Here is a 9,653-nt window from a genome sequence, read left to right as displayed (position 1 = left end):
AACGATTATTTTCAACTTTTAAGAGAATATTTTAGTCTGTATATTTGTAATAGATAATAAAGCTTGACGACCTCAATTACTTTGCTGTTGCAAAATAGCTTGATATAAATTGCTTAGCGGAATACAATAAATGTAACTTAAGCTCATTATCTACGAAAGCGGAGTATTATAAGTTGTATTTCTGCTATCTCTAGTACATTGTTATTGTGGCTTCTTCACGCCGCAAGTTAGTCCAAGTAAAGAAACAATACAATCTTTATTGCACATAAGAACAAAATACAAAACAAGGGACAAAATATCGATACCTCCAATTAACACTACGCTAACTTTATTTTTTGGTCATTTTCTGTTATTTTTGTAAACAGTAATATTTATTTACTAACATTAGATTCCCCGAATTTTGTGAAAAAAAGGAACAAAAAACAAAATTCGAAAAGAATTTGCATTTTGTAAAAAAAAAATGAATGAAACAAAAAACCAGGAGTGGTCCTAAATTTAAGTTGGGGTAGTGTTCATTGGAGGTATCGTTATAGCGTGTAACAGTAGGATTGCAAAAAAAAAAAAATTGCTGAAACTCGGCTTTCTCCGCTTCTTAATGTAGATAAAAAAAATTTTGTATTTGACCGTTTTTGGAACACCCGTATTCAGTTATAGTTAACTGACTATACCCCAAGTTCCACCGGGTTGAATCAACACCTTTCACAAATTGACAGCTTTCTAGAGTAGTGGCCTATCTCGATATATCTAGATGACCTACTCGTATAACCTATATTCATCGGGAAAATGGTATAATAAAAAAATGAAGTGTACCTGGCGCGCAAAGCCGACAAATTGTATACCAATATTTTGACGCTTATATAAAGGTGGGGTGTCTTATTCACAATACATTTCGTACATCCTAAATATGAAAGCGATAAAAAGCAGTGAGACGTCTAATTTTTTAAAATCTTGATCCATCCGTCATACACCGTTAAATATCTTGGGTCTTCAGGGTAACACTACTAAAGTTTTAGGTACACAACACAAGGATGTCGACCACATGTGTGTGAGTGTTCATACATCAAACAGCAGCGCAATATTGTGCTGCGAGGCGCGTCGCTAGTAATGCTCCGGCGCAGGGTGCGGATGAGAGGGCGCACGGTAGGCTGCGCGGGAGTATGTACCGTAGGCGCTATCGTCAGAGGATAGTGGACCGCGGCGAGTGCTGCTGCTGTAGACCGAGTCTCTTCGCTCTTGGACTGCTGCTCCTGGAATTGAATTACGTATGTATTTATTATAGTATCAGACATATTTCAATAATTCCTAAGAGTCAATTAATTGAATTCAAATTTTTCCCGTACTGAATCTGACACTGGCTTTATTTGAGAATATATTTTTTTACAAACGAAAATTTGAGGTTGTATCGATACTTAAATAAGTGTGGGGAATTCCGGAATAAAATTGTGCCTCTTAATTGTCAATGATGGACAAAGCTTTTCCCATTGCAGACGTCAAGACTAACAGTCTTATTGTTTCGATATCGAACCTATTCCTGATCCTTAAGGCATCAATTCAAAGCGATACGTGTTGAAAATTTGAAAAAGGCGATGACCAGCAAGTTCATATTTTTCACATAATCTTTGCCAGTCTAAATAAGTATTATATTTATGCTCACCAGCAGGTCCAGGCCGGACACCATTAGGCGTAATACCATAAGCAGGGTCGCGTTGCGCGTTATGAGCGTTCTGATTATGCGTAAGCGCATGCTGAGGATGCGTAGGGGGTCGTAGTAACAGAGACTGGGCTGCAACTAGAGACCCTCCACCAGGGGTTGTACTTGCCTTACTGTATACTGATTGCGATCTGAAATAGGTTCATTGTATGATTATTACACTTCGTGACGTATTACAAGGGCGCCTTCAAATTAGACGCTTATAGAAGTGCTGCAGTGACGCCACTGTGGGGCTGTTATCACGCCAAAACTAATTTTCATGCAATATTTAGAAGCGCAGTTACAGCGCCACTACCGTGACATGCGCTCGCCACTTTTGCGGTCACAATAATCCCCTTTACACAGTCACTCTATCGCGCGTGATCAGGAGTGCCCAGGTTTGCGCGCGGGAAAGCCTGCACGCAGCCGTGCGCTTCTTCGTTCTTTCGCGCGCGAATAATCGTGTTCGTTATTGTTATAACGGAAAGAGCATCTGTGTAAAGGCTAATAGTGCAGGATAGACCGCGTGAAAGTGACGCGTGCTGGAGTGCGCGATGGCGCGCGCCTTCCTTTTCCTTGCAACGTCTTTATCCGCGCGTTCAATCGTGCACGATTGCTGTATTACGCGCGATAGAGTGTCTGTGTAAAGCCCGCTAATTAGAAATTGTTGAAATGGTACAAACGCGCAACAAAACACGCTTCTAGAAACGTAATTTGAACGCGCCCTTAGTTTATGGATAAATTTATTCGGTCTATGAACGTTAAGTTTAGTTGTTTTATAAGGATAATTTTATTAACTCTACTGTGTACGAAAAAAACTAAACAATATTTTATCAATTTATCATGCACATCAATCATCCACGTTCCCCATGTCTCGTTGACGGGGTCCCGAACTCATAAGTTTGAAAACCACTGTCTATAATAAAAATCACAGTGTGAATTACGATTACGCTGCTCTAAATGGTTGCTTTTTACACACATTATATTCGGGAAAGATGATATTGCGATTTAATTGAATAATCGTAAAGCCACGTATTGGTAGTGTTGCAGAAAGACTCGAGTCCGGGAGTCTACATTTATAAATTTGACTCAATTTCGCGCGGTTCGGTGCACTAAAATACTCACGAGTCGGATTCCAGTTGCGTGAGTCATTGCAGCACGGACTCGAGTCAGAAAAGAACTCGAGTTGTTACCCCGACTCGAGTTTTAACAAGACTAGAGTTCGAAAACTCGACTCGAAGCGACGTCTGCTCTACAAAGTTACTAGTGACAAGCAAGTTTTACTGAACAACTTCTATTGCCCATGAATTAAGTTAAAAACAAACGCTCAAAACGGTATTAATACTATACGATATTGATATTTAATAATACTATGGCAATTATAATACAGTTTAACACACACTCCACTACACCGCGTAGTACGAGACACGCACTGTATAAGTACTCTCTCATTCTCCGTTCGGATCTCGATCTACTCGTATTTCATCGGGCAGTGGAGTTTGTCTTTATGAATCGAGTCTTGTGAATTGGAATCGAGTCCTAACATGCAGACTCCCGGACTCGAGTTTTATAAAACACTACGTATAGGCGTTTCGCTCGTAAAAAAAAACGACTGAGGCGTATGCTACAAAACAATATTTAGATTTGCAAACGCTATGATATTTCACACTATGTAAACACAACACATAGTTACATGTGAGAGGTCGATCCAGCTGACCTGTGCAGCGTGTGCCTCGTTGGTGGCGGTGACCGGCAGTACAGGGACTTTGTTCCAGAGTACAGCGGTTCGGCGTTATCTGGTCGTGGCGCTGATGCCGAGCAGTATGTAGGCGCGTGGCGGTAGTGATGGTGGGACGGGAAGGCGGGTTTGTCCAGGTCGTCAAGATCTCTTGGTGATGACGCTCGCGAGTTAGAGTTTGGTCGTGGTCGACGCGACGCCCATTCATGGAGAAGGGCGCAGGCGATGCCGCCGCCGATGCCGCCCACCCAGCACACCCAGTGGCTTTCCCAACGTGATAGTACGAATGATGGGCCTAAAGAACGCGCTGGGTTTAGTGATGGCATCTGAAAATGGGACAATACACTCATTAGTTATAGTTGGTTGCAAAACCTTTTACAGAAAATTAATGAAGTTACTTAGGTATGGATAGCATGGGGAAATCCGAAACCATAGAAGATACAAGAAAACTGTCTTAGGAACCATTAAGTCTTTTTTTGTTATTTTTTGGTCAAGCGTGATTTGGCCATAAAAATGAATAAAAATTTATCTAATTTTTTTAGTGCTAATCGACTCATTTTCATAAAGGGATCATTTCGTGGTATTGGATGAAAAAATTCAGAACAGCCGAAATTGGTCAAATTTCATAAAATATTTTTCATGCAAAATGAATAAAATTGAATATTTTTTTTATGCTAATAGATGCAGTTCAGCAGATTTGGATCTGTCACTATTTTTTTTTCCTATGTGGATAAGGTATGAAGTTATCTCAAGAGAAAAGTAGATATTTTTCCGCAAGAGAAAAGTAAATATTTTATTATTTTATTTCTTTAAACACTATTTTAGTCGTTTTGAGTTTTTGTTACAAGCGCCCTTTCAACTAACGGTGCGGTAGAAGTACATAAATAAGTAATCGTTGTTATTCAAGTTCTCGGAAACTTTCGAAAAAAACATGAGAGGGATGAAAAGAATACATAATTTTGCGAGTTGAATAAAAATGTAGTACGTAATTGCAGCCAAAATGAACTTTTAAAATGCAACATTGATGTAAAATGAATGCAGAATGCCGAAACAAAAAATACCAGACTGGTGATTTACGCAATGTCTTTTCAAAACAGGAATAGCGAAAAAAGTGCCGTTGAAATGGAAGGATACGGCGATCACTCTTCACACAATGCATTCGCATACAATGTTCTGTACCTGCAGATTTCTTTCTCTATTGTTGTTTCACAAAAGCCTCATGGCGTATATTGGAAATGAAAATATATTACTTTAGCTTATATAATTATGTACTCATTACGTTAATTGCATAAATACATTTGTGCGTTTTTAACAATTAAAAGTTACAACAGAATGTCAGCGACGATTATGTACTCTTTAGACTTAAATAACGGAGTCCTTGATGAATATTTAAGTATGAAAGAGCTGAATGGAGAAATAGATTTCTCACAGATGACAAAAAGTTATTAAAAACAAAAAAAAAAGCTTAGAATAATAACGCATAGAAACCTAACCCGCACACGCTAAGTGAGGCAAATTGTAGGACGCCCTATGGGCTTACACGAGCGAGCGGGCTGTCAGTGCTCAAGGTCAAGTTCAACGGCGAGCAGCTCAAAAATTTTTGCTGAAAATGACGAAATGTGCGGTAATTAGGTTTAAAAATAGATCAGACAAATATAAAATAGACACTAACATCACTTTCCACAAGGAAGTAACGCGTTTCAACTTGTATTTTTATCTAAATATTCACTAAAACAGAAAATTAATTTCGTTGCAACAAGATACGAAAATGTTGCAAAGTAACGGGTTTTTCTCCCCATTTTGCTATTCTGTTTCAAAATAATTATATTACGTAATTTTTTGAGAATAGGCAATATCGCGACAGTTGCAAAATTTCTACAAATGTACACCGCCGCAACAACATTGTAGGGAATTTACGTTAGCTATTTTTACGAAATATATTTAGTATTTGCCTTCATTAGTTTCATGTGAAAAATCATTATTCTTGTTCATCATACACTCATTTAAAAAAATTGTCTTGCACAGACTTAAAAGTTCTTAACTAAAATTATTTCAGGAAACTAACACTGACTAAAAAGTCATCGTCAGTTCTCCAAAATCGCGTATAAATAACTTTCAGGTTCAGGTTCTTAATTGTTATCGTGTACTTTTCATATAAACATACCCACAGATAATATCAGGCTATTTATATATTGAAATTCGATAGTCGCACTTAAGTCGCTTGTAGGTTTTTGTTCATATATGACTTAAATAAGAATTGGGTAGTATTTAATAAGGTGCCTACAGATTTGCTCGATATTGTCGATCGACAGTAACGATTGAGAATTATAGACGTTTTCGAGGAGTTTTAGAGTGCTTATTAAGAATGTAGCATTCATTTCTAAATCCAAGATGGTTGACAACAATTTTCAAAAATGTATTATTGGTAAACCATAAGGAAATGGCATGTATATCTGAATACAAGATGGGGTATAAGACTTCTAATTCTTCTTCTTCTAATTCTTTGCCATCTTGGATTTAGAAATATGTATTCCTATTCGGAATGAGCAGCCCCTAATACCTTGAAAACGACACCCAACTTGCCATTATTTGAAAAATCGTGCCCGCCATCTTGGACTTAGAAATTAGTGCCATGTTCTTAATGAGCACCCCCAAATACCTCGAAAACGATACCCAATTTGCTATTATTTGAAAAGTCATGTCCGCCATCTTGGATTTAGAAATAAGTGTTATATTCCTAATGAGCACCCCCAAATACCTCGAAAACGATCCCCAACTTGCCATTATATGAAAAATCGTGCCCGCCATCTTGGATTTAGAAATGAGTGCCATATTCGTAATGAGCACCCCCAAATACCTCGAAAATGATACCCATATTGCATTTATTCGAAAAGACGTGTCCGCCATCTTGGTTTTAGAAATGAGAAAAGTCGTGTCCGCCTTCGTGTATTCAGATATAATTTGCCATTTCCATAAGGATTACCAAAAATAAATTTTTGAAAATTCCTGTCACTTGTCGTTGTCGATCAACAGTAACGATCGACAAAATCGAGCATATCTGTAGACACCTGATCGACAGTAACGATCGACAAAATCGAACAAATCTGTAGGCTTTGTGACACATCGTGACATTCAATAAACATTTTAAAATCACAAATATATAAGTAATAATATCAGTATAGTTAAAAAACAGACCTCAATAGTAATTAATCTCCTAGTTTGCCACCCTTAGAAGTAGAATATTTTCTACAAATTGTAATGGGACCACTCTTGAGGTATCCTCTTTCCAATAAAAAAGAATCGTCTTAATCGGTTCACATATCGCGTAAGTTATCGCGTAACATACATACAAAAAAATACAATCAAATTGAGAACCTCCTCCTTTTTTGAAGTCGGTCAATTAATAAATATAATTAAATTTTCGCCTTGCCATGTTCAAATAGTAACGTTGGACATTTCGCTCTTTTTAACCGTCTTCAAAAAAGGAGGAGGTTCTCAATTCGACTGTATGTTCGTTATTTGTTGGAAAGGGGGTACTTCCATAGTGGTCCCATTTCACTTTGAAGAAAATCATCCACTTCGAAGGGTGGCTGCTCACGCATGAAGATTAATTGTTATAAATAGCGCCTAACTTTAATTTAGGAGCAATTACTTAAATGGTTGATTTTGCTATTTCTCCAATTCAAGGTGTTTTTCTCTCAATATGATTTGAGTAGGGCTCTGTTTAGACTTGATTTAGACATTGGTCACGGTTTAAACCGTTACAAAACAATTTTAGCTGGTAGGTACATTTGAACATAAATTTCAGTAATTTTAATTTCACACATATTTAGCCATTACTAAGTTATGTAATAATAGTTAAATTTAATAGTTATAAGTAATTAAAATACTTTCTTTTTGTTTTATTCTAATTTTTATATATTTTGCCTCATATTTCTTTATTTATTTATTTATTGTGAAAAGTATATTTTTAATTGCACTAAGCGAATTGATGAGCAACAGAAACTAAAATGTCAAGTAAAACATTAGAATTTTGAATGTAATTAAAGTTTTAATACGCAATACTCAGACTTTAGAACATAGTTCTGTACCTACTGATATGTTTCTTTCTTAGTATTTGCCGAACGTCCGAACTAAATCTCTAGTAGTAGAGATTTAGTTCTCTTCCTTGTGAAAGAGTTTATCCAGAGACGTACTGCCACCTTAATTATTTCTGTCGCCAAGCATTAATGTGGCCATTACTGCGTTCCGGTTTTTAGGTGTTGGTGAAATTACAGGCACACGGGACTTATCAACTTATGTCTCAGGGTGCACGGGCGCAGTGGGAGAGAGACCTTTGCGATTTAAAGTGTTAGTTTCGTCCCGTCACTTGATATGATAAAAAAAAATCTAAATAATTAAATCAAAGTACTTTGAATTATAAGGTAAGAATTGTGAACGAAATATCGTGAAACGGGTCAAAATATTTTTTTTTAAATGATACCTTTCGCTGTTTACACAGTCTTAAAAATTTACACTTTGTATAATTTATAATGAGAGTAAAATGAACAAATCGAAAAAAAGTGTATAATCAAAACTCTTGCAAAGCAATCAATAGCGAGCACGTCTTCGTTCATTCTTTTCTGGACATCTGTTCGCAGCAGATGTCTATCGTACAAAAGGCAGGTAATCTCACATTGTATGGAGGAGGACAATATCCGTATTCAATATCTTGTCTGTCTGTCCTTAGCCGTTTCGCTCTTCGATTCAATATGTAGATAAAAATATATAGTTCAGTTAAGAGTGAACACAGAATACATGGAGTAGGTACATATCAACGATTGGTAATACCTTGTTATTAAGGGATCTCAGGCATAATCCAATAAGTAATAATAATAATAGTTTGTAGTAGTGATACTTATTGGTGATGGCCAACATGTAAAGAAAAAAAAATGATATTCAAAAGTAGAAAGGCACCCGAATATTGACTTTATAATAAGCATCTTAAGGTAGATTGTGCATTTTCGTAAAATGACTTACTAAAATCCTTATATCGTTATTTTCATGTTTTTTTTTTCTATGGTGGAATCCAATTAGCAGATATAAATTTGCCGATTAGATTCACGCACTGGGCTTCGTCAATAGGTACTAAATACAAAAGAACTGGTATTTGCAAGAGATTTTTAACCTAAAAAACTAATGTAACCTAAAAAAAAACGTATCGTGTCCGGTTCAAAAGTTCCTATTATACTGGCAGCATTGCCTCGCCGAATGGCAATGGACACTTGCTGAACCAAGCACAAAAGATATCGTAACATTTTTTGTCATTAATCCACAAGATATTGCGTTACACCATGCAGTACTGTAAGAAGGGTTTTACACTGGAATGTTGGCTAACAAATTGAAATACTTACAGAAACAAAACTAGCCGCGCAATATGCAGCTCCCAGTAAAGCTGGAGCAGCTCCAGTCCATTTGCGTTCCATCGCCGCAAAGTACGTTGCAGCTACAAGACCAGACAGCACAAGTTCCGCCCCGAGCCGTTCCCAGGCGGCTCCTCCGCCCCCAGGGAGGGAAGCTGAGAGGCTCCCAGCATAACCAGGCACGCTGACCCTGCAACAATGAGAGTACTGAGTTTAAAACGCTTTGGTTATTAGCTTATAATAGAACGGGTAGGTTGGTGTGTTACCAAAATATTTATACAGTTTATTAAAATAGATATTGTTATAATTTTATACTAGGCAGTATAATCGATGTCACATTGAACTTTGAGCAAAGTAATAAAAATTCATAATAGAATAGAGTACGTCAAGCTTATTTTGGTTGTGTGTGCCCATGAGTTCCATTAGCTTCGACCGTCTCTTTTTGCTATTGGACATCCAGACATACGGCGGGATGTAATCCTTTTTTATAATACCAAGTGACTGGACGAACAAGTCGTGAGCCTGGTGGTAAGCGACACGTCCATCCATAACAGTAGCTGTGCGACTCAAAGCCTTAAATCGCAGAGATCTTGAGGGTTACTGCTACCGCGTGCTTAACCCTGAGACGTAAGTTGACAAGTCCTATGTGCCTATGTAATTTCCCCAGCACCTTTACCCTTTAAAACCAGAACATAGTTTTTTTTAGTTATGCTCACATTACTGCTTGGCGGCAGAAATAGGTAAGGTGGTATACTTCCCAGGACGACCTCTTTCATAAGGAGCTCTGCAGCTACTGATTTCGAAAATATTGCAGTGTAGAGGA

The 9,653-nt window shown here is 37.4% G+C and overlaps 1 protein-coding gene across 3 annotated transcripts in view; it reads right to left on the bottom strand.

Moving 5' to 3' along the window:
- Nucleotides 1-547: 547 nt before the first annotated feature.
- Nucleotides 548-9,653, bottom strand: part of LOC113230252 (neurogenic protein big brain) — a 218,042-nt gene continuing 208,936 nt past the window's right edge. Inside the window, exons 3-6 of one of the 3 annotated variants that reach the window (XM_026464094.1) lie at nt 8,822-9,020; nt 3,384-3,754; nt 1,655-1,842; nt 548-1,247 (exon numbers count right to left, since the gene is read on the bottom strand). In XM_026464094.1, the coding sequence (XP_026319879.1) occupies nt 1,099-1,247; nt 1,655-1,842; nt 3,384-3,754; nt 8,822-9,020 (907 nt within the window). In that variant the 3' untranslated portion in view covers nt 548-1,098. The remainder of the gene's footprint in view (nt 1,248-1,654; nt 1,843-3,383; nt 3,755-8,821; nt 9,021-9,653) is intronic. The other 2 variants (XM_026464096.1, XM_026464095.1) reach the window with 2 other exon arrangements.

Source organism: Hyposmocoma kahamanoa, unplaced genomic scaffold (assembly GCF_003589595.1).
Source record: "Hyposmocoma kahamanoa isolate Upper Pololo Valley unplaced genomic scaffold, ASM358959v1 63, whole genome shotgun sequence".
In the NCBI taxonomy this organism is placed as follows: Eukaryota; Metazoa; Arthropoda; class Insecta; order Lepidoptera; family Cosmopterigidae; genus Hyposmocoma; species Hyposmocoma kahamanoa.
This window is presented reverse-complemented; position numbering and strand designations above follow the sequence as displayed.